The 26545-nt window shown below is 40.5% G+C and overlaps 1 protein-coding gene across 4 annotated transcripts in view; it reads right to left on the minus strand.

The window, feature by feature from the left end:
* The window catches only part of CCDC33 (coiled-coil domain containing 33), a 204134-nt gene that overhangs the window by 83303 nt on the left and 94286 nt on the right, over positions 1-26545 (minus strand). For all 4 annotated transcript variants that reach the window (XM_072628381.1, XM_072628380.1, XM_072628379.1 and 1 more), the window contains exon 11: positions 10012-10347. In XM_072628381.1, coding sequence (XP_072484482.1) covers positions 10012-10347 — 336 coding nt within the window. The remainder of the gene's footprint in view (positions 1-10011; positions 10348-26545) is intronic.

Consider the following 26545-nt stretch of genomic DNA (forward strand, 5'->3'; position numbering starts at 1 on the left):
TGTATGTGATTGGTGGATCAGCCTTTATAAACCCTAACCCTCAGCTGAATAGAGAGTTGTTGTTGTTGTTGCCTGGATCATCTTGTCTCCAGTCTCCTTCCTTCAGGGCCCACAGAGTAGAAGCCTGTGGGTCAGGGGGATCCAGGGGTTCGGGCTCTGACCCCGAACATGATACATTGTTCCAGCCATTGGATCTTTATTCTGTCATCTAATGTATTAACTTCCTCTCATTTTTGTCATCTGAAAATTTGATGATTGTCTTCTATGTCTTCATTCACGTCATTGGTAATAAAAAACATTGAACAGCACAGGGTTAAGGACCTTTCTCCAGGAAATCATTGATCCATTATAGTTGGTCAATGAGCTACAAATTTGTCTAACACAGATCTCTTTTCCTGGCTGCCTCTAATACTTACTGTCTTACCCATATCTGCTGATCACCCATCCTATTCAGCATTATTCTCATCTTTGAGTGTGAATCTTGTCTCCTAACTGGACCGGGAACCAAACCTCTGAGGTTCAGAGCTCCAGCTCTTCTTCTCCTGTCTCTCCTAAAGTATAGGGGAACACTAAGCTGAGCTAACAGGGCTGTGGAGGGCTGCTTCATATAAAATGATCGAGAGAGGCAATTTCAGGCAAAGTCCCAGTTCTTCTCCAGGCAATGAAGACCTTGCCTGATTAACCCTCCTCAAGCCTCCCTTCCTCTAGCAATAGGCTTAAGATCAGATATTCAGTAAGGGTTTAATAAAGGCTTGATGAAAGAAGAAAATCACAAGGGCAGTCATGTTGGCAGTCAGGTGCAATACTGCTTAGAGTGTTAGACTTAGAAGCAGGAAGAAGGCCTCAGACACTTCCCACCTAGGTGACCCTGGGCAAGTCTCTTAAATCTCTGCCTCAGTTTCCTCATGTGTAAAAGAAAATACTAATAGGGTTATTGTGGGGATCAAATAAGATAACAGCTGTAAAATACTTTGTACAAACCTTAAGTGCTACATAAATGTAGTTGTTTTACTATTACTACTTATCTTTTGATATGAAACTCAGGAAACTGCTTTGCTGTCTCTGTGATGTTTTGGCATCACTAAATCTAAAGAGATCAGATAACTTGAAGAAGACTTGAGTGGAAGATTCACAAAATGCGAGAGTAATAGCTTTGACATAAACCAGAGAACAACTTCTGCAGAACAAGGTGAAAAGCATAGAAAATTTAGATAGGGACTGGAAATGCCTTGATGTCAAGAATAAACAGCCATAGGGATAGCTGGCATATAAGCCCTTTAAAGTCTGCAAAGCAAATATCCTCATTTTATGGATGGGAAAACCTAGGCACATAAGTGGTGCTTCTTAAATGCTTGTTAAATCTAAAATATAAGACGAAAGGCTAAGGGATATGTGCGAGGTCCCATAGCTACTAAGTGTCCGAGGGAGGATTCAGAAGTGGGTCTTCTTGTTTCCCGTTCTAATTCTCTTATCCCAACAGGGATAACAAGCTAACAGTGACAGTAACACAACAGCAACAGCTGCAATAACAATTCAAAGTGGCAACAATGACACAATGGCAAGGGCAACAACAGTGGTAATTATGTGATGGCAACAGCAGTGGCAGTGACAATACCAACAGCAGCAGTAATGTGTGTGTTCGTCCTTCGTTGCCAAAGAAGACCATGCCATCAGAGAAATAAGGACATGACTTGCACTTGACTTTGTTTTGAGTGAGGGAGGGCTGTGCAGATCACCAGCCTCACTTCCTCCAGAGCCATCTGAATCCAATGACCAGATATTCGTCAGGATGACTGGAGATGAGGCAGTTGGGATTAAGTGACTTGTCCAAGGTCAAGTGTCTGAGGTGAGGTTTGAACTCAGGTTCTCCTGACTCCTGCACTGGTGCTCTATCCACTGCACCACCTAGCCGCCCCAGCAGTAACGTAATAGTAACAGGAATGACACAATAGAAGCAATAGTGGTAACAGGAATGATAGAAACAAGGACACAGTCACAACAGTAGAACCACCACCACAGCAGCAACAGCAGAGACAGTTCTATAAGGGACAACAATAACAAAGCAGCCACAGCAGCAATGTTGGCAGTTATACAACGGCAACCACAGTAGCAGCAACAGTGACAACAGCGACAACCCCACAGCAACAACAGTAACAACACAACAGCAGCCATAGTGACAACAGCAATATTATTATCCACAACAAAAAGAATTGGAAAAATACCACAACAGCCATAGCTTCATTCACACAATTTCTTAGAGAGAGTCTTACACCTCATCTGATTGGAGCTTCCCTATGGCTATGTGAGGTGGGTGAGTATGGGGGTGCCATCTCCCATTTCATAGATTAGGAAATGTGTCCTTGAGTTAAGAAGTGACCGCTCTAGGAAGCGGTCAGAAGGGATGGTTGGTTGGTCTCTCCACAACAAGCATGCTTAGAACAGAGTTCTGTGTCTTCCTTGAGCTGGGGTGGGAGTGGGGAGATGGGCTGCACAGTCAAGGATTCAATCAAGTAGACTGTTCTCCCTCACTATATTTCACGGAGGAACTTGACCCATATTACTGCCCCACCCCATGCTATTGCCATCACTTGCAGAATGTATTATTCCAAAGAAAATTCCTTATTTCCTATTAAGCTGAATAAGACTCTAGAGGGAATCAGAGGGAAAATTGTTTCTTGGACCCTGGAGAGCATATTTCAAGATTGAACACAGCCAAATACACTCTCGTTATGGGATGATCATCTATAGCTCACAGTCTGAGAGACTGGGATCTGGAGGGGGGCGGTTTGGGTTTGTTTTTCTTGTGTGGTTGCTATACTACCACATGCTATTGTTAGGATACCACATTCCATGGCTGCAAAGCCCTATTCTATTGTTATATTATGGTATCCTACTGTGATAACACTTTGTCCTGTTGCTGCATGCTTCTGTTCTGTTGCCATATCAACATGGGCACTAGCACATATAACTATGGCCTGTTGCTACAAGACCACACTCAGTTGTTTTATCATCTATCATCAGTCTTTATCTCTGTAGTCCTCATTATCTTGCTCCATATTCTAATCCCTCACTGGCTTAGGCATAAACATTCTTCCATAAAACAGGGGATGTTTGAAGCATCTAACCCATTTATTAATAATCAGTCATACTTATATTACAATCCAAGATTTGCAAAGCACTTCCCTTGCAACCCCAAGAGTAGGTAGTATAAGGATTGGCATCCCTATTTTACTGACTTTACTAAAGAGGTGAAGTCACCTGCTCCATATCACACTATTAACAAGTGTCAGAGTGGCACCCTTATATCTCCTGACTCCAAGTCCCATGTTCACTGGCTCACATTAGTTCAACACGGGGGAATTGGGATGGGGCAGGCCAAGAAGCAAAAGTTCTCCAAGCAGGACAATTTAGCCAGAAAGTCTGGCAGCATTAGCATCGTAGTCCTTACTGGGAATAAATACTAAAAGGACATTTGGCACAGCGATGAATATTATTGACCCCAGGTGAGGAGCAAATACAGGAAGGAAATTTGAAAATTATTTCTAAACCTTGGTCAATCTGAATTTGAGATATGAGGACCTGACCATCTTGGTCTTTTTGCCTGTTTAGTTCCCTTGGCTTAAGAGACTTGCCACACCCAACACCACATCACATTTTCCCGTCTCTCTGCTGCTGCCACCATTCCTGGGTACCCTACTTTCTGGACTCAATCTTTCTTTCCTTTATTCAGTCTGCCATCTAATAATCCAGGTAACAACATCATATTTGATTTGCAAAGGAAAAGAGTGGTATTCAGAGGGATCAAGAATAGACAGCAAGGATCATAAAATATACATAATTATGACCGTAAACAACAACAATAAAAATATAAATTAGGGAGCCAAGCAAGATTTTGTGTAGGTCAAATCACAGAGCAAAAGTCACAGGGTATTGTTGCTGAGCCTTATGTATAAAAATGCAGGAAGGAGTGCCTTGCTGGCTTCACCTAGATTTATGTTCATGCTAGTCAAAGAAGTTCTATTTATGTTAGGCAGATAGACTTCAAAAATTCCTATGGGCTTCTGTCTTTTCTTTTTTTTTTTTGGTGGTGGCGGTGGGAACAGAATCTCTAAAATGGATTTGGGGACATAAGCTCATAATCAGAAATTAAGTGGAAGCTAAAAGGAATTTTTGAAATCTGTCAGAGAATTAGCTGAGATTATGGATTTTGAATCAGCACCAGACAAAAGCTATAAGAGACAATAGGCTCAACGTGAGCCAGGAACATTTTGCTGGCTTTTGTTAGCTCCGCAACTGAGTATCCCAGTTCATAGCTTCAGCTATTCACTAAAATAGTGACCAGTTTGTCCTTGTCAGGAAGAGGCTTTCTAGCCATTGCATTTTTAGCAGAGAGCAACTGAGAGCAACTCAGCAGCCATGGGACCAGCAGAGACATTCAGAAGAGACCAGCCAATATAGTCAGAAAGGAAATAAGATGTCCAGAAGATCAGTGAGTTGCTTGGTGACATCATATAATGCTAATCAGAGAGTTAAAGATCTTCCCCATCCATCAATGGGCCTGTCCATTATGGAAAACTTGATTGGGAGAGGCCCACACCTTTTGTTAATTTCTAATGCACTGGTTTTCAAGAGTTGTGATGTCCTCTGACTCTGAAAAATGTATAACTACTCCGAGATGAGGTTTTACTTTGGGGCTTACTCATTGGAAATGTTTGTTTGGCCAGACAAGACTCTGGGCAACCATTAAGGAGTTCCCTGGCTTTGAAAACCTAGATGTTGGTGCTTCTATTTCTGGTAACTATGTATGTACAGTCAGACAGTTATCTGTCTGTTGATCTGTGATGTATGTATTGCTTACTATCAGACAATTCGAAGCCCTGTCTGTTGATTTTGATTTCTATGTATTTTTTCTGAAGTTCAGGGTGCTGACTTTTCCCCCTGAACTAAGTGAATGATACATGTGCTTGATTAAAGTGATTGCTGACCCCTCAAAAGTTGGTTTTCTTTTGGAAAAGTAGATCTAAGAACCTGTACAACAGGCCATCCTGGAAATGTCAGGGTGCTTGCTTTTACACATCACCAGAAGACATTGGGTTTTGTAGCCTAAGAAAAGTGAGTGGCCCATGTTTCGTCCCATGGCTACACATGTCCATACATATATATTCTCTAGGCATGCACCTAAGGCATGTAGATTCCTGTCATGTTCCCTTTCACGTATCCTACATGTGTACCCTTCAAATGTGTTCCCTTTTCACCATCGTCCTCTGCATGTATGCACTCTCTTGTGATAGTAACTTATGAAAGGGTGTGTATCATGGGTGACCATAGTGGGTTTATCTTTTCTTGTTACTTTATGTGCTATGATGCTCAATAAAATGTATTTTGAGCTAATGTGTCTTTTGGCTAGCTGATAAAAGGAAACAAACTGGTGGAAGCCCAGGACCTACGGTTTTCAGTGTATGCTTATGAACCATGTCTAGAACCTGGGATAGATTTTTTAGGGGTCCATATGTAAGGGAGTGTTCTAAGCACTTCATGAAAAAAGTAAAGATGGAAAGACATAGGAAATGATGTAAAGTGAGGTCAACAGAACTACAACAAAATCAACTTCAGCCATATATATGAAAAACAAAGCTGGCTGGGTACTTCCTAAGGAGGCGAGACCCTTGAGATTTAGTGTTCAGGTATTTGTGCCTGGCTATGGAAAAAACTGGATATGGAAAATCTTATCCCAACTCCCCTTGAATACAAGCCCCGTGCCCCAGAGCATAACCACACTTTCTTATTCACTTTTTTTTCCAATGATGAAATTTTTTGTCTTCTTTGTCCTCCTTCTTTCCTTTTCCTCAAACATGTGTTCCTACGCTTCCCTTCTTTTATGACACCACCCCTTCTATTCACCCTAATCTCGTTTACTATTTCAATACAATGACAATTTTTTAGCAAGTCTCAATAGAGCCCATTAATAGTTTGAATTCCCCAGGCAGGTGGGCCCATGGCTTGTAAAAATTCAAAATGCATTGCTTTCCCTCTAACCTTCTTTCCCCAGTAACATTCACCGGCCAGGCTGGATAATATTTAGCTAAAAAGGCTTATTCATACTCTGCTTAGTATCACAAAACATATTCAAGGAGAAAGTTTGTCTTTACTTGAAACTTGCTGAGCATAAGGTTTCCAGATAGAAGCTAGTTTTTCATGAACAGAAGAATAAATAGAACAAGGTTTAAAAAAAGAGGAGAGGAGATTGGCTCAAGGCATAGAAGTCAGCCTATAAGAAGAGTCACAGAATTATAAATTATAAATTTCAAAGCTGAAAGGGACATCAGAAGCTATTGAATCCAATATATTCTAACAGAGATCCCCTTTACATTATAACCAACAGTTGGTCATCTAGGCTTCACGGGAAGCCCTCTGGGGAAGGAAAACCTATCGCCTCTTGTTGAGAACTTTCGAAAGTTTATATTTTCCCTTATATAAATCCTAAACGTTTTCATTTGCAGTTTCTACCTCTTTCCTGCCTTCTTTGGCCATACAGAGCAGATCTTGGCCTCCTTTCACCTGAAAGTTCTTCAAATACTTTTGGACAGGTATAATGTTTTCCCCAAGTCTCTCCTCTAGGATAGTTACAATTAGCTCCTTCAAGTGGCATGAACTCAGAACCCTTGCCCATCTCTTTCATCCTTCTATGGGCAATCTTCATTAATGTCCTTCCTAAAATGTGGTACCCAGAACTGAGTGAACTCCTTTAGGTATGGTCTGACCAGGATAGAGTACAGGGTCATTCTTACCTTCTAGTTTTAGACTTTATACTTATCTTAATGTTGCCTAATTTTGCTTTAGCTTCCTGGCTCCCATATCATACTGCTGACATATTGAATTTCTATTCCACTGCCTCCCCTCTTCCAATATTGTTTTTAGGCAAAATGCAGTCTAGCCATGCATAGTGTAACTTGAATTTATCAAATTGATATGGGGGGGAGGGGTTCAAGTGGCTAAGATTTTACATTTATGCCTATTAAATATAATTTTTACAAAATGGGACCTAATCTTCTAAACTGTTTTAGACTGTTAAGATCTTTGTGGACCCCTACTCTGTCAACCAACAGGTTGCTTAACCCTTCCAACTTTGTGTCTTCTGCAAGTATTATATGCAAACATGTCACTTATGGCCTTTATACAAATCACTGATTAAAAAAAGCCCCACACTAACTAGTATAACGTTAACAAAGATGCCAAGGACCCTCCACTGGAGAACTTTCACACTGGCATGAAACCATTAATGATGACTTTTTGACCCTGGTCATTCCCACTGGTTGTGAATCCACCTAATTGCATTATCACCCAACCCTCATCTCTATCCTGTTTATTCATAAGAATAAAAAGCATGAGAGACTGTCAAATAGATTGCTAAAATCAAGATAAACTAAATTAACAGTGTTCTCTTGATTTGCAAATCTATTAACATTTTCATTAACAAAGATTTTTTAAAAAATATTTCCTTTTATAAAAAAGGAAATGAGGTAGTTTTGCATGCTTGCCTACTGGATGTTTTTCTCAGAGGACTATAAAACATCAAGTGACTGAAGTCTTTGCACCATTTGTGATGACCAGTGTTCCATACTACTGTGAGAGTGATATTTGTCATATTTCTTTCTGTAATAATTTTTTTTATCTCATCAGGCCCATAATGGATAGAGAGATTCTTGTTTCTCCATTTTGGGTGAATGCTAGATGGATTCATCAGCCAACGTATGCTAGCAATTACCTCAAGTATTGTACAAGGACTGACATTGAGCAAGAATTATCTATGTATGTATATGCTGTTGGAACACAGATATTGGCTTCACCTCTTCCCCCAAACACATTTTGAAGCTCTATCAGGACAAAAAAAAGATTCCTATTTCTGGTAGCCAATACTAATTAAGCACCTGGATGGCTCCATACTCCAGCCAATTGATTAACCGTAATTAACTCTCCTCTTGTTTTTGGTTTCCTGGATAAATCTTTTGGATTATTTGCTTTTCTTTTTCTTTTCTAACTGAAGAAGCTGAACAGTTGCTGGAATCATCTTATTGTAGGGGACATGCTTTCAAATCCAATCAGATGAAGAAGGAGTAAACACATCTTAGAGTCCATTTGTCCATTTTTCTCTTTTTCTCTTAGGTATCTCAAGTACCAAAAACAATGCTTGTTACTTGGGTAAGAAAGGAATGTTTAGAGTACTTGATAGTTTCACTAGAGTGACAAATCTCTGCCTGCCAACATAGATAAGGAACTTGTAGTCACAGAGAATTGTCTAGACTGTTCTAGAGGGCACTGAGAGATTAAGTAATGTGTCTAGGGCTACAAGCCAGTCTATGCCAGAGGCATGCCTTGACTCCAAGGCTGCCCTTCTATCTACTGTGCCAAACTGGCTCTACCTGGAGTACAGTAGATACTTCATGCTCCTTGAATTAAAACTAATTTAAATTGGAGATGATTAACAAGTATGATTACTCCTCTGCCACTTCTGAGATTAAGGATAAATTGCATCATATGCAGAGGATCTGTGATTTGAGCAGGATTGTGCTTTCATTTGGGGAAAAATTCTATGGATATTTGGGAATGGGGACTTCCCCAAGATAAGGCAGAGCTGTAGGTGACTTAGTGTTATTGTAAGTCCTAGGGTATTGCTTGATGAATCTAGAGGTGAAGTGACCCATCCAGGGTTATATAAACTAGTAAGTACTGAGGTATGGTTTTAACCTTGATCTTTTGGATACTAAATCTAAAGTGGTATCCATTATGAAACATTGTTTTTCACAGTTCAAATGAAGGCACTATTTACCTTCTGCAATTCTCTGAGCGTACATTTAGGACTCCATTGTATCATTCTATATTTACGAGGGCAGGGATAGGGCCTTTGTAGTTTAGCGCCGCCCCCCCCCCCCCCCCAATCAGAAGCTTGGAAAGCTCCCTGGGAATACCCATTTGTCATGAAATACTGGCAGCCCATTCTGTAGGTCCAAATAAGGTGGGGTCATGATAAAGGAAACTGTTGTAGATTCAATGGGAAATGTCAAGGCTTTTAGTAGACAGGGGGACTACTGAAGGATAATCAGTATGGATCAGCTATATTTTTCCATCCTGTCTAAGATGCTAGGAAATTCCATGGGATTCTTTACAGGGAAAATGGAGGGAAAATGATGATAATGACTAGACAGGGCAAAGAATAGGAAAGAGGTGATCTTCCAGAGCTTGAGCACTTAGGCGTCTCATACTTCTAACCATCCCCAAGACCATTTCTTGTCTCTGAGTCAGATCTCTTCTCTAACCTAGGCAAGATTACTGTCTGTCGACCATCAAGTTAATGGAAAGATGATTGAATTTGGTTGAAGAACAACAGGGAAGGATAGGGTGTGTGAGTTTCTACTTGGTCATAGGATCTTTTCCCAAATTGAATCCCAACCCAATCAGAGATAAGCTTCCTCCTTTACTCTGGATTGTAAAAGTGGAGTCAGAGAGAGCCTAGTTAACAACAAAGCAGCTTGAGGACAGATCTATGTTTCATAATCCAGGATACATGCTATCTGATAAGGGAAAAAGGCTTTTCCTCTCTGAACTTCAATTTTATATGATGGGGAGAGCATTCAGGAAGTTCTTGTTCTCTTTGGGTTGAGAAGGCACTGTATGTAAGGTATATATGTGTAAATTGAGTCCTACTTTAAAGACATCGGGAGAGTTTGACATGTCAAGGAGTCTGGTGGTGAAGTCTTTCACAAAATGAAGAATCCTACTCCGAAGTAAAGAATCTCCCTCTTCCCACTCTTTCCTTCACCCTCCCATTGGTGTCAATCCAGATTTTCCCATGTAGAATTCACTCTTAGAGCACACCAGCACTTGCTGGTCAGCAAGATGCACAACCTTCACCTAGAAAACTCTGACCCAAGAGCTGTCCCTTCCCATCTCTTCTTTCCCCTCCCCTCTACTCTAAGGTAGGACCTTCCCTCCAGAAGGCAGAGAGCTACTCACTGTTTGTTGTGGCAGCTGTAGAGGTCTGAAATTTTCCAGGGAAGGTACAGAAAGACACTTGTCCACATAGCCTGGTTTGGGCTCAGGCCTTGGCTCTAGCTCTGTCAGTAGCTCAAGCTCCGGCTCAGACTCTGGTGATGGTGTTGGCTCAGGCTCTGATTCGTGCTCTGTCTCTGGCCCAGGCAGTGGCTCAGCCTCACCCTCAGCCTCTGACTCTGGACCTGGAAATTCCTTGGACCATGATTCACGGATGGTGCCAAGTTCTGCATCGAGGAGTGTAGGGTTCAGGACAGGAACATCCGTGCAATTGCTGGGAGTCATAAAGTTGTCCGGCCTCTAGGAAACAGAGACAAGAGGAGATTTAGAAGGGGATGGTTCTGATTTTTGACTGTTTGGACTGCACAAAGGGTCAATAGCTGGCTCAAAGCATCACAGCAAAGTGAAAAGAGCACAGGAATTAGATAATCTGGCTTTAAGTCTAGGCTTGGTTACTTGTTCTTCTTACTTCACAGAGGATTTGTGAGGACATTGCTTTGTGACCTGTGAAGCACTACACGTATCTGGAGTTATTGTTCTTGTACCTGGAACGGAGTAGGTAATAAGTACTTGTGGAAGGCGAGGGCATCCTTGACAATTCACTTGTCCAGGGCATGAATCTAATCTAGGATTCTGGGAAAGCAATGGCTAAACTAAGTCAGCCTCAATATTTGTAGGTACTTATTTGCCTAAGACAGGTTATAGAAGTTTGGAATGAAAATAGAACCAAGTCTGGTTCAGTGTTTTGTTTCAAAGATTTATTTACAAGTGAAAAGTTAGAGAACTTTGAAGTTAACACTAGGGTAATAACATCAGGACTGTTTTATGATTATGGAACACATAGGGACAACTAGGTGGCTCAGTGGATAGAATGCTAGGCTTGGAGGCAGGAAGATCTGAGATTAAATCTGATGTCAGACACATCCTAGCTGTGTGACCCTGAACAAGTCATTTAACTTGTTATCCTCAGTTTCCTTACCTGTAAAATGAGCTGGAGAAGGAAATGGCAAACTACTCCAATATTTTTGCCAAGAAAACCCAAAATGAGGTCATAAAGTCAGATACTACTGAAATGACTGAACAACAAGTACTTTACCTGATTATGGCTCAGTTACTAAAGAAGAAAAATTTGTTTCTAATCATAAAAATAAGGTGAGATCTCTCAAAAAGAGAACTCAGATAATTTACCAGAAAGATATTAAAGTTGCAACTCTCTTTCAGCACTGTCATTTGTTATCAGGCCGATTTGTTTGGTGAAAGAAAGACTGACGTTCTTTCTATTGCTTCTGAGGAGAAAATCTGTTTTTCTTTCCACTTCTACCTGAGGAAGAGGAAAAGAAGGAAGAGGAGAAGGGGGAGGAGAAGGAGAAAAAGGAAGAAGAGAAGGAAGAAAAGGAAAAGGAGGAAGAGAAAGAGAAGAGGAGATACTTCATTCCATGGCTAAATATTGCTGCTGAGAGGTCACAAAGAATTCTGTCAAAGGGTGTCAGAGAAACTTATGCCAAATGAAGCATGCCTTTTCTTGAAAAATCATATTTTATTATTATTATTGTTTATAATTATGTATTATATTTAATTATATTACACTAATATAGCATCATATATTATGATATATTATTATTTTAGTGAAAGGAACATGTACATCTGAAGCTGTAAATGTCAATTACTATAGTTTCTCTTGATAAGCAAGCCATGGTAGAGGAACAACTTAGATAAGGGGCATTAAAGAAGCCATCCACTAGATGATTTTTTTTCACTGAGATGTCATGTCCATTGAGGTGTTAATCCAATGCAATGTGAATCATCTCTCCTTATCAGTGCAAGCATTTGCTTACACATAAGTTATGATCATTAAGGAACTTTTATGGACAGTTCCTGAGATCTCACTTGCTCCACTAGTAGCCATGATACCAAGATATTGTAGCTCAGTTTAAGACTCGTCAACTCCTAAATGCTTCCTACAAGCTAAGGGAGCTTAGAGAGGGGGCAGTCAGTATGGTGAGACTAGAGACTATGCCTTATGGGGATCATTTGAGGAAAATGAGAGTGTTTAACCTGGAGGAGAAAAGATTTGATGGGTGACATGATGTCTGTCTTCAAGTATTTCAAAGTTTGACATGCGAATGGGATTTGTCTTGTTTGACATGACCCCAAAGAGCAAAAGTAGCTACAATGGCCTGAAGTTGAAGAGGCAATCTTCCAAACCAAATGGGTGTTGTCTTTCTCGGAATGTGAAGGGTTTCGTATCTCTGGAGTTTCCCAGGTGGTGGTTGGAGGACCAAGCAAGGGGATTCTTAGTTAGGAACGGGTCAGATCAGGTAGTCAGTTGTACAGTTGTCATGAAGTACTACTGAAGGATCATCAATATCTATATATCAGTCCTGGCTTGCCAGTCCACAGTGATATTTTCCCCACTCTGAATTCCAAAAATGCTTAATTACAGAAACAATTTGTACTGCACACTGTAGATATTAACCACGTGCTAGCTTATTTCGGGAGGAAATCTGGCACACTGGAAAAAATATTGCACCTTAAGAGTCAAGAGACTTGGATCCTGATTCTGGCTTTAACACTTAGTGACTCTGGGATCTTGGATAAATCACTTCCCCTTCTTATTCCTCAGTTTCTTCCTCCATAAAATGAGGAGCTAGGGCTAGATCAGGGTTCTTAATCTGGAGTTGTAAACTTGTTTTTAAAAATATTTTGATAGCTGTATTTCAAAGTATCTGGTTACCCTTGTAATCCCTCATATATTTTATTTCCTACATTTAAAAACATTCTTCTGAGAAAGAGTCCAAAGGCTTGCTCAGATTGCCCAAAGGTTCAGTCCATGATATAAAATAAAGGTGAAGAACCACTGTCACAGCTGATATCTAAGGTTCCTCCCAGCTTTGACATTATAGGATTCAGTTCTCCAATTGTTTCACATGGGCTAATCTTCTCTCCCTAAGTTGAGACTATTTATTAGATATTTAGGGAACTATCTGTTTCACAAAGAAGCTTGACACAGAGAGATGGTGTTTGTTAAATGTTTGCTGAATGAATGAATGAGTTTAGTCAGCCAAGTTAGGCAGCTCTTGTGTAGTCAGCCTAACCAATTCCCTACTGGCCCAGCAGCCCCTGGGGCAGGAGCAAGATGCTGATCTTGCCCCCCTAATGCAATTTGTCTTCATTTCCAGGCAGTAAACTGGTTTCCCTTCCCCCAACCCCCTAGACTTGAGCCCTGGATTTCATAGACTTCAGACTAATCAGGTTATGGAAGGAAGTGGAAGTAATGAAATCAACACAGGAGTCTTCTGAGCCCCCAGCACAGCTCTGATAGCAGGGTCAGTAGCATGAGTCCCAAAGGGAACCTCTAGGAAAGCTCTCCCCTCCCTTACCATATACATAGAGGGAAGTTGCCAAATCTACTCTTTTGGGTGCTTCCTCCTTGAGGGAAGAGAATTCCTTCCATGATTGGCATCTGGTCGAGAAGTAGCCCAGCTGGTAAAAGACATAGGGATCTGGCAATAGCCTAAGGACTGAAAAAATAATTCCATGGTAGAAACGTTATGAAAGCAGAAGCTGAAAAATGTGTGCTCTAGTCCCGAGGCTGTCACTAACTTTGCTGGGTGACTTCGAAAAGTTGCTTAACCTCTCTGATCTGGTTCCCTCATCTATAAAAAATAAGATTAGGGCCCCTCCAAGGTCCCTTCAGTTCTATGACTGGATCTACTGTGATCTTATTCTATTGTTTAGCTCAGTGGTCAGGAGCCCAGACCATCTTTGATAGGGAAATAAGACAGGAAACCAGGAATAGTGGAAAAGGGCTAGAATGAGTAGGAACTTTTGGTTCCTAAACCCATCTCTTTGTGATTGGAGTAACTCACCCAGAAGACAGTGTCCTACAGTGAAGGGAGTACTGCTTCTGGAGTCAGGGGACATGGTTTCTTACCCAACCTTTGGAAATTTCTAACCAAAAGATCCCATAGGTTAAATCACTTAACTTCCTGGGCCTTAGTTTCCTCATTTGTAAAATTAGGGGATTTGACTAGATGACCTCTAAAGTCTCTTGCAGGTTTTTGAATGTTTAGTTCATCAGTCCTGTCTGACTCTTCATGATCCCATATATTGTTTTCTTGGCAAAGATACTGGAGTGGTTTCCTTTTCCTTCTCCAGTGAATTAAGGCAAACAGAAGTTAAATGACTTACTTAAGGTCACACAGTTAGTGAGTGTCTGAGGCTAGATTTGAACTCATATATTCTTGACTCCACATCCAGTACTCTATTCATTAAACCATCTAGGTGCCTCAGTTCCAGTTTTAGACATGATTTATGACCTAAAATGAGTGATGATCCTTCAGCAGTACTTCATGACAACTAAACAACTAACCACCTGATCTGACCCCTTTCTGACTAAGAATCCCCTCAAGTGACCATCTAACCACTGCCTGAGGACCTCCAGAAATAAGAAATTCTTCACCTTCTGAGGAAGATGAAGATTAGGATTAGGATCTGAAAGATTGCTTCTTGCACTTATTTAGCTCCTGCCTGAATTCAGACTCTCATTGCCGTTTGTTTTGACTATTGGAAAAGCCCCTTACTTTGCTTCCCTGCTTCTGGTCTCCCTCCTCCTTAATCCATCCTCCATACAGCTGCCAAATTAATATTTCTAAAATGTAAATCTGTATCATTTTTCTACTCAAATATTTTTAATGGCTCCCTATTGGCTCCAGTAAAAAACAGAAACTTCTCAGCTTAGCATTTAAGTTTCACTGAAATCTGATTCCCACCAGCCTTTCCAGACCAATTTCACATTACTCTCCTCATACACTGTGTTCCAGACAAAGTGAATCACTTATTGTTCCAAATTGGACATACCTTCTCCCTTCCATTTCTCTTTCCACAATTGACCCTTGGTCCTTGGTAGTAGAGCATATAGTATCATTCTGAGTTTTGAAGACTGATTATGTTAGAACAGAAATGGATAGTTTGGGGAGGGAGAAAGAAATAAAATCATGAGTTCATATAACTGCCTGACCAGTTGCCCCAAATCAGGATATTTTACTACTTTTAATAACAGATAAATCAAAAGGTTAGAAAGGATCAACTGAACATTGCCATGGTTTTCAGGAGGAGTACTCCCTAAAATCAGTTCCAAAGTGGGCTGGTAAAGTTGTTAAGCCAACCAACCTATATGAAGCTTAACTGTTGTTAAGCCATTGACCTATGTAAAACTTGGCTTAGAATCCTTACCCATTCAAAGGGAACTGTGTCTCCAGAGACAGCAAAGTTGGAGTCCTGGAAGGTTATGAAGAAATTCTTCAGGTAAAGATCATTTGAGAGAGACCATCAATCCAGACAGAATAGACGCTTTACAATCAGTATTCTTTCAATGCCACATGGGTGGTATAGTTACTGTTTACACTTTGAACTCATCTCTGTAGTAGCAATAGACCATGTGGGTGGTATGCTTGTTGTTTTACTATTTGTTCATTTATATAGCTAGATATCTTTTAGGGCTAACTTTGAAATCAGAAGATTCAGGTTTGATTTCTGACTCTAGCACTTACTACCTCTGTAACATTGGAGAATCACTTAATATTTCAATCTCTATACCTAGAAAATGGGAATATTGAATTAAATATTCTGCAAATTCTCTTGCAGCTCTAATTTTCTTAGTATATGATCCTAATAAATGCTTTTGCCATTCAAAAAAATTTCCTCTTCAACTTCAGTCCATTACAGCTACTTCTGCTCTTTGGGGCCAAGCCAAGCAAGATAAATCCCATTCCCATGACAGACTTTCATGTACTTGAAGATAGACAGTGAGTTATATTAAATACTCCCTAATACACTTTTGTATATGAATAGTAAGTATTTAATAAGTGCTAATGTAATTGCATTGAACTCCAGCTTTGCTTGGAAATATAATAACTTATATTTCTCAAATCTTCACACAGTAGGTACTTAATAAATGCTTTTGGACTTGCTGACTTTCACATGCATTATCTTTGATTCTCACAGCAATCCTGTAAGTTGGTAGTACAGGTTATTACTAAGCCCATTTTACAGGTGATGAAAAGGCTAAGGCTAAGGTCATGAAGATAGTATCTAGACTAGAAATCAAACCCAGGTCTTCTGGCTCCTAGTCTAGCATACTTTCCACTTCATCTTGTTGCCAATTTAACATGGACCAACCTCTTGTTTCTATAGAGCCCAATAAGAGCTATTCTCAAATCTGATCAGGACCATTCCTATCTGGCATGGGGGTGAGGTAGTTGGAAGAGTGTTTCAGTGGTGACTTGGTAACATATTTATTAAGGTCTTCTACATAATAATTGCATGGTCATTTTCCATCAGAACTTAGGATCATAGGGTCTAGAGCTGGAGTCATAGATTCTTAGAGAGAATTACAGAATCTGAGAGACAGAAAGGACCTTGTTATTATTGTTGCTGGTGTTGTGGTTATTGTCCAGTTGTGTCCAAATCTTTGTGACTCCATTTAAGGTTTTCTTGGCAAAGATACTGGAGTGGTCTGCCGTTTTCTTCTCCAGATCATTTTACAGATGAAGAAACTGAAGCAAATGGGGTTAAGTGACTCATCCAGGGTCACACAGATCATAAGTGTTTGAGGTAGAATTTGAACTTAGGTCTTCTTGACTTCAGGCCCAGCATGCACCACCTAGCTGCCTGGAGAGTACCTTAGGGTCATCTAATATAATTCATATTTGTACAGGCATCACAACTACAATATCTCTACTGTATAACCATACAGTCTCTTCTTGCAGATGTCCTATGAGGAGATATCTATAATACTCCACAAAGCAACCAGTTCCACTTTTGAAGACCTCTAGTTGTTGGGAAGATTTTTTCTTACTTTCCCTCTCTGTAACTTCCAGTCATTGCTTTTGTTTTACTCTCTTGAATGGAGTTGAAAAATTATTGCCTCTCTCCTACACATCAGCCATATGAATATTTGCAATCAGTTTTCACACTCACCTATATCTTCTCTAGGCTAAACACCCCAATTTCTTTGAATGATTCAGATACAGCATTATTTTTAGTCTCCTTGATCCCTTAGTTTCTCTCCTTTGGAAATACTCTAATTACCTCTTTTGTGTTATAAGCCCTTTTGGGACTATAGTCAACCTATAGATCCCTTTTCAAAATAGTTTTTAGATGCATATAAGATACATAGGCTTATAAAGGAAATTAATTATATTGAAACAGTGATCAATTTTTTTTTAAAGTTCACGGATCCCAAGTTAAGAACCTTTACTGTAGAGACTAATAAACAGAAATGAATGCTCCATATATAATGTGATCAAGGTGGATTACCGTAGAACTATACCTTCTCTTTTTATGGACACCAAGCCTCTATTGAATTAAGGTTTCTTGGCTGTCATGTCTTGGCTTACATTAAATTTGTAGTCCACTAAAACCCTAGGAGTGTTTTCACACAAATGAATGTCTAGCCATCTCTCTCCCACCATGTACTTATGAAGCTGATTCCTTTGAAGCTCAAGCATATGACTGTAGATCTATCCATAGCAAGTTCATTCTCATTAGATTCAATCCATAATTTAGCATATTAAGATCTTTCATGGATCTTGACTCTATTATCCAACATATTAGGCACTCTAGCCAGCTTTGTGCCATCTGCACACTTGATGAACATTTCATTTGTGTCTGTTCAAACCATAAAATGGCAAAAAGCACAGGGCCAAGGGGAGAGCCTAGGGACACTTCACTAGGGACACCTCTCTAAGTTCATGTGTATCCATCACTGAATAATCTTTGGGTCCAGTCATTCAACTAATTTTAGTTCCACGCAGTTGTCTACTTCACATATCTCCGTCTTATCCTCAAGGATCACATGAGGCAACTTTATCAATTAATTTGCTGAAATCCAGGTATGTTATGCAGATAAGATTGCACTTATCAACCTCTCTAGTTACCCCGTGAAAAATATAATTAGATTAGTGTTTGCATGACTCATACTTAATGAAACCATGCTGACTCTTACGGATCATTACTTCCTTTTCAAAATGTTCACACATTATCCTTTCAAAAATATATTATGAGAGGCAGTGACATATGAATATCACTCTTTGGGCCAAAAAAACTTGGGTTCAAGTCCTTCCTCTGAAATATATTTCTGAGGAGCTGGCTATGGGGAAGCCATCACCCCCTAGCACTTTGGGCAGTTCTCAAAACTATTATAGATGGTACAGATACAGAAGGTACAGATAAGATGCTGATCTATATAAGTGGAAGAGATTCTATATTGGGCCTTTGTATATTCTATAAATTTGCTAGAAATTGAAGCCAGACATATTGGCTTCTTCTTTACCCTTTCCTGAACTTCTGTTTTTTAAAAAATGGAACAACATCTGCCCTTCTTCAGGCTTCTTGCTCACCATGATTTTTCAGAGATCACTGACAAAGACCAAGCCATTACATCAGCTTGTTCTTTCAGTTCCCTGGAGTCTAGTTTGTCTGCGGTGACTTGAACTTCATGAGGGCAACCATGTGTCCTCTTGCTATTTATCACTCATTTTTGTTATCAGAAAAAAGTTAACTGTCCTTAGTCTATATTTCCTAAGCAGAAGGTTCTTTTCTTGCGTATGGAAAACTTCATAGATCTAGAGTTAGAAAGGAGCCAAATACCACTGAGTCAAAACTCATTTTATAGAAGAGAAAACTGAGGCAAAGAAAATTTAAGTGACATGTCCAGGGTCAAATAACTAGAAGGCACCTGAGGAGAACCTGATTCTCTTATTCACTGCACCATACTGCTTCTATAGTCCATAATCATTCTACCTACCCCAACCAGAAATTCTGTCACTTCTTTGTTCTTTCTCTTGGCAAACAATAGTTTTTTTAAAAAAAATATTTTTGTTTTCCTTGACATTCACTGAGTCAGTTCGTGTAAGTTCACTATTCTTATGAGACTTCCATTATCTGGCCTGATATCTTCCTTTTATAAGTTCCACATCTAAAACAACTCAATTTTCTATGCTTTTGGGTGGGGGACCACTCAGCTCTCAGGATGAATCTGCTCCCAATTCCTAGAATTAGATCTTAGTATCATAGATTTAGATCTGGAAAGGACCTTAGATGTCATCTAGTGCAACCCATTCATTTTGCAGATGAAGAAAGTGAATATTGAGCAGTTAGGTGGCACAATGGATAGAGTACTAGACCTGAAGTCAGGAAGGACTCATCTTCCTGAGTTCAAATGTGGTCTCAGACATTTAATAGCTGTGTGATGCTAGAGAAGTTACTTTATCTTGTTTGCCTCAGTTTCCTCATCTGTAAAATGATCTGGAGAAGGAAATGGCAAACTGCTCTAGTATCTCTGCCAAGAACACCCCAAATAGGGTCAAGAAGAGTTGGATGTGACTGTGAAATGACAGAAAAACAATAACAAACTGCATATCAGAGAGGTTAAGCAACTTGTCTAAGCTTATGCAAGTGGTAGGTAAGATAGCCAGACTTCAAACCCAGTTTCTTTGTCTCCATATCTGACACTCTTTTCACTTTATTATGCTGACTCTCAAGATTACAGGATTTTAGAGCTGGGGCATGAGACCAGATAATCTAAATTTTCCTCTCTCACACACTATGTATGAATAAATTGGGGTGCAGAGAGGCAAAAGTGACTTGCTAAAGGTCACAGGTAGTAAGTAGTAGGACCAATATTTGAGTGCTGGTCTTTTGATTCTATACGACTTGAACATGGTCTGGACAGAAGTAGGACCAGTGGGTGGAAGTTACTGAGAGGCAGATTTTAGGTCAGGCTAGGAGTCAATATTTAAAGCTCTTTAAAAGTGGAATGAGCTGCTTTGGTGAACAGTGAATTCCCTATCCCTGGAGATCTTCAATAGAAGCTACATGACCATTTGGTGCCATTATAGAAGAGATACTTGGTCAGGTACACATTAGAATAGAGGGCCTCTGAGGTTCCTTCTAATTTTGGAATCAGTGAACTTCAAACTTTTTCCCCTACAATTTAACAGGACCCATTCTTGGTCCCAGCCTTTAATCAATTCAAGCTGGCATCTGTCATTGTGAGGCAGCCAAGTGGCCTGTGCTGTTTGCTGCTTCGTGATAGTAGCTGGCCCAGCTTCATTAGCGCTTTAATTGGAAATGGTCTTTGAAGACACATAGCTATGCATGACCATGCACTGAATGTCTCAAGGGTTATTTCTATTTTTTTCCATCTGCTGCTGATCAATGCCCTCACCTACCCCTCTTGTTTGTAGCACAAAGAACACTGGACTTAGAAACCAAAAGTCCTGATTTCTGGGCCTGACTCTTCCACTTGTAAAGCATGAAAATTGTATTTTTGTCTGGGCCTGTGATTTTTACTGGCATAGAAAATACGGGTATGGAAACTGACTCTGTCAACACAGATCCACAATTAGTATATAACTTTAGCCTTAGAGATTTGTCTGGTGCATGGAGAGATTAAGTGATTTGTCTCTGGTCACATCGCTAGTATAATATATAGAGATGGAATTTTAACCTGTTTCTTGTTGACAGCAAAGATGGCCTTCTCTTCACTGTACCATACAGATTTCTGAGATACTTAAGATAGAAAAAACACCAGCAACTCTATTTATCTCAAAAGCTGGTTGTGAGGATGGAATAGATCAGGATATAAAGGTCTTTGTAACCACAAAGACTCTCATTCTCTCTCTCTCTCTCTCTCTGTCTCTGTCTCTGTCTCTCTCTCTCTCTCTCTCTGTCTCTGTCTCTGTCTCTGTCTCTCTCTGTCTCTGTCTCTCTCTCTCTCTCTCTCTCTCTCTCTCTCTCTCCCTCTCTCTGTCTCTGTCTCTGTCTCTCTCTCTCTCTCTGTCTCTCTCTCTCTCTCTCCCTCTCTCTGTCTCTCTCTCCCTCTCTCTGTCTCTCTCTCCCTCTCTCTGTCTCTCTCTCCCTCTCTCTGTCTCTCTCTCTCTGTCTCTTTGTTTCTGTCTCTCTCTCCCTCCCTCCCTCTCCTCCCTCTCTCTTCCTCCTTCCTCCTCCTCTTCCTTTTGTCCTCCTCTTTTTTCAGCATTCATTTTATCCACCTTTCCTCTTTCCTTCCCCCTTAACCTTTCTCATCCCTCCATTCTCATCCCCTCCCACCCCCTCCTTTCATACTTGTAACCCACGTGGATCATGCAAAATGCAACAGTTTAGGGAGGCCTGGGCAATTATAGCCCTTCTAGGGCACAGCTGCTGTCCTCGGTGCTGAAATAATCAGCAATTCCAGAGTTGCCTACCTTGCTGGCCAGCATCACAGATAGAGAGGGAGTCTTCCTAGCTGGGGCACACATGTCCCTAATTCAATTAGCTTGCTCCTGAACTTTCCCCTGGGAGGACAGAGCGGAAACTGACAAATTCGTTTTAACAAAGATATTTTTCTCCTTCCCCTCCCCCCCTTTATGCTTTTGGCTCTACCCAGCTGTATTCCACTCATTAGTTATCTAACAAACTGAGTCCAGAGAAATCTGCTTCCATTCACTAGTGAGCTGGAAGCCCTGATGCAATTTCCACCCAGATAAGGGTGTCTCCGGCAAAGCTTGGAGTGGAAACTGCTGGAGCGGAGAAGCTCTCTATTCACATAATAGCTTTCATTTCTGTTGGTTATAGTTATGTATTTTTATCTCTTTTTTTAAATGCACAGACAAAGACATTACCTCCCTCCTCCCCAGGAGGGAGGGCTTTCTTCACCAGGTGGTAGAGTAGAGCTGGTCTAATTTATACTGTCTCCTCTAGTCCCCTTAGCTATATGGCAGCAATAAGCATTCTCCTATCTGGCTTAGGGTGGAGAAGGGGCCGCAGTGATGCATTACTTTATGAGAAAATCATGTCAGTGGGAGCATCCATTGATTGGTTAGGAAGGCACAATGTTAGAAGGGAGGGGGTCCAAACTGATAAGGATTTTCTTTTTTCAAATAATGGCAGGGACATCTTGTCAAATGGAAATTGAAGCTTTAAAAAACCTTTCAAGACAGCTCCATTGGCAAGTATGTGGACACGGACTGAACACTTGATCTTGTTAGACTAGAAACAAGGTAGCCCTGAGAAAGCATAAGCCTATGGCTATTTCAGTGTCTGGGCTTTCCAGAGATGTCCTGTTAAGGGACAGATATGCTTTAGATGAGTTTTCATTAGCCTTTCTTTAAAGTTAATCCAAATAAGGCAATGGAGGTTGTCAGGCAGGGATGAGGCTGAAAGCTATGATTATGGAATGATTTCTCTTTGTTCTCTTCTTTTTCTCCTCATTTTCTTTTTCTCTTTCTCTTATTCCCTCTCCTCATCAAAATCCACTCTCAACCTCTAAACTTGTTTTTCTATTAAGACCATTCATCCTCTCTGTCACTCAGGTATGCAACCAAGAAATCCTTCTTGCCTCCTCTCATTCTCCCTCAAGACCCATATCTAATCAGTTGACAAGTCCTGTTGATTCAATCTCCAAAACATCTTTCCAATCCATTTTCTCTTCTCTGCTCACAACTGCCACTACTCTAGTTCAGTACCTCATCACCTTTTGTCTGGACTGCTTTAATAGCTTCCTAATTTCTCTTCCTGCCTTGTGTCTCCTTTCTCCAACCTACCCTCCACATAACTGTTAAAATAATTTAAGATACAGGTTATTCCCTGCTCAGAAACCTTCAGTGAAATCCTTATTGCCTCAAAGGTGAAATACAACCCCCTCCACACCTTAACTTTTAAAGCCCCCCCCAAAACTAGTTTCCTCTTAATTGTTCTAACCTTGTTTCACATTGCTAACTTCTACATAATCTACATTCCAACGAAGCCAGATCTGTTCCCCCAAATGCCCTTTTCTGCCTCTGTGCCTTTACAAAAACTGTCACTCATATGCTCCATCTTTCAGAATCCTTATATTCCTTTAAAGCTCAGTTTGAGTATAATTTCCCCAACAAAACATTACTAGAAGCCTCACATTGTTGGTAGAATCTTTCCTCTCAATCACCTTGCATCTGAGTTTCTATGTACATGTTCTCTCCCTCATTAGAAGGCAAACTCCTGAGGGCAGGAACCATTTCATCTTTCTATTTGTATCTCTTCCCCTCCTCCCTCAAGCCTAGCACAATGCCTTACATATAGTGGGTATTTGATGAATATTTGTTGAATTAAATCCCTTCTTTTATCCATCATCTTCCTTCTGCTGTTTTCCTTTCTCCTCTTTATCATCTTCCATATCATCTTTCTTTTCTTTTCTCCTCATCTTCCTTACCCAGCATTGTTTTCCTTCTCTTCACCTTCTTTCCCATTATTTTTTCTTCTCTTTTCAAGGTTTGATTCTTTCTCCCTCTTCTTTTCCCGCCTGCTCCTTTCAGTATCAATTGTTCTATATGCTTTCAGAGGACAGATGCTTTAACTTCCTCATCTGTAAAATGACAGGGTTGAACTCGATGGCCTCTGTTTTCTCTTCCATCTCTAATGTGGTAATCTACGAACTAGCATCAAAAGGGACTTGGGTGAGAACTATTACAGGGAGGCAGATTTCACTTTAATACATGGAACAATGAAGCATTCACTGACTGCTGGAATGGAGTGGAATGGAATCCTTCAAGAAATGATGAGCTCTCTCTTTACTTGAGGTGCTTAAGTAGAGGGCAAATGACTATCAGAAAAGTTCTAGAGAGGATTCCTGCATTGGGTGATATGGTCTTGGATGTCCCTCACATTTTTCATGCTCTGAGATTAGATTATTCTGTTTTCTACAAATATAGCATAACTTCCTTGAGGAAAGGAACTTCTACTTTTTGACCTAGGATGATGCCTGACATATAGGAGGTACTTAATAAATGCTTATTAATTGTTTCACATTCATTTCTCCTCCCTCTCCATGGTTCCTAACTAGGATCTTAGGTTCCTTATCCTATTCCTATTCTGGAAGAAAATACTTTGCTGGAGTGAGAAGAACTCATTGTATACCCCCTCTCAGAGGTGATTGCAGTATAAGGGGAGTGTTTGGGGTAGGGGAAAATACCAAATTTCAATGGAAAAAGTTTTAATGAAAGGAAAGAGAAGATTTTTGAAGGGAGAGGATACAGTTTTGGAAGTCAGGCTGGGTGGGGTCTTTTTTGCCACCCCTCAGATCACTCCATGTAGGTGCTATCTACTTTGTCAGCTCCATCAGAGTCCATGCTATCCTCAGAGACATTTCCTTTCTGTTGGATTCTGAAGGCCCCAAAACTTGGCTGTAGAATCAGTTTCTATCTCCCATAGTGGATGGGAGAAAGTGGAAATGGATTGGCCCATTCTCTTTCTCTTCCACCATCTGGACTGAGTGGAATGATAGAAGACAGAAAGAGAGAGAGAGAGAGAGAGAGAGAGAGAGAGAGAGAGAGAGAGAGAGAGAGAGAGAGAGAGAGAGAGAGAAATGAACACTATCATTTCTGCAGTCCATCCTGGGTGAGAATTCAGTCCTGGGAGGCTGTGAATTGAACAGTGGGCTTGAGGTGGAATCTCATATACTGGCAAGGGAAGTCCTTTCAAGATCATGCAGTTTATCTTGCTGCTTTCAGGAAAAATGACACAATATCCTGGACCTGTATCTAAGGAAATGGTGTCTATCTAGTGTGGAAACAGCCTATTGGTTTGTGTTTGGGGATCATTTTGAGCATTGGGGCTGTTAGATATGGATTTGGAAAAAAAAACCCCATAAAATACCATGGCAAATCTCTCTTTCCTCCTTCACTCAATCTTTGCAAAATGTCAGCAGAGGGTTGTTTTTTTTTTTTAATTTTTTTACTCACCCACTCTCTAGAGAGAGCTTTGAAATCAGTTTGGGGAAAACACTAAGGCATTTCTATAAGTAGAATCATAATCAGTTCACCCTAGTCATACTCTCCTAGGGACTGAAGATAAACGGGAGAGGCTAGCCCTAACTCCAAGAGTGGAGCAAGCATTGGGCCATCCCGGGCCAAAAGAATTTTATGGCAAACACAGATCCCAGAACAAGACAAATACCTAGACTCCATAATGAAAATAATAAGAAGCAGCAGCATCTATACTGTCTAGGAAACAGGAGACCAATTGGTTTTGGGTTCTGACACTAATTCTGTGAACTTAAGGAATTCATGTCAGCCCAAGTCAGACAGGGTCAAAATAGCATATCTTCCATTACACATGGGGGCAGAACATCTCTAACAAAGGATGTTATTTCAAAAAATAAGAGGAAAATTATAACACTAGTAACAGACATAAGGGAACAAACATAAGGGTATGCATGTTTAAAGATAGATAATATATAATACAGAATGTCCCAAGATATGTATATATACACATATGTGTGTATGTATGAAAGGTGTACAGTGCAGTGATGATGCAGAGAACCTGTGAAATCCTGAAGAACCATCTGAGTCATCAAAGAGACAGTATGTTTGGTTAATAGCTCAATGTTTATGTGTACATATGAAGGCATGTACATGTATCAATAAAATATGTATATGCATTTATATGTATTTATTAGGAATATGAATGTATGTCTCTATTTGTATCTAAGTATGAGGGTATAAATATTTCTATGTGTATAAATAGGCATGTTAATGAGGAGTGTTTTGGTAGGTTGTATATGTACAATTATAGATGTGGGTTGTGTGTGGTTGCTATGTATGTGTGTATATGTGCATATATGAGTGTGAGCAGACTTGTGTGTCTGTTTTTGAATGAGTGCTTTTTATGTATTTAAGAATATGTATATAATGTGTAAGCATGTATATGTGAGTGTATTTGTGTGTGAGTATCCTTGTGTGTGAGGACACATTCATGGCTGTATGCCTAATTATACACACACACACCCAAATGTATATGTATGTATGTATACATGAATGTGTGATTCATGAATGCCTTTCCAAGGGACTGGAATTGCCCCTAATGTCATTGTCCTAGCACCCCCCCCAACCCCCACCCCAACCCGTGTATCTTTTCTTTCTTCTTTGAGATTCCTCCCGGAGAGGGCTGTGCCTGCAAGGCGGGGTGGGGGTGGGGTGGTTGTGGGAGGGAAAAGGGAGTGGAGAGCTAAAATCACAAGTCCCAGATCAAAACAGTCATCAGTGAAATGAATTGGGCAGCATTTTCCCACATGACTAGAAGGGATAATTTAGTGAGGCCGCCAGCTGGAAGGAAAGGGATTAATTCTGCACTTAAGAGCTGGTCCTGTGAATAATTCATCACATGGAGACCCCCTTGTGCCCAGACCCCTGGGCAATTATGCCAAGCACTGGCTAAACCTCTCTCCCTTTCCCCATCACCCCAGAACTGCCGAGTTGAACCAACTTGCATTCACTGAAGGTGAAAGAAAATGCAACCCAGTTTCCAATTTGCTCCTGGGAGACTTGGGGATATTGGGGGAGAGGAAGAGGGAAAGAGGAGGAAGAGGCCAAGAAGCAGAGCTGATCCCAAAACAGACTGCATTCCAAGAGAATTCTAGGTTCCAATCAGGAGCAGCCTAAAGCAAAGCTGGGAACTTGGCCAAGTCGGGCTTAGTGCC

This window comes from Notamacropus eugenii, chromosome 1 (assembly GCF_028372415.1).
Source record: "Notamacropus eugenii isolate mMacEug1 chromosome 1, mMacEug1.pri_v2, whole genome shotgun sequence".
Taxonomy (NCBI): Eukaryota; Metazoa; Chordata; class Mammalia; order Diprotodontia; family Macropodidae; genus Notamacropus; species Notamacropus eugenii.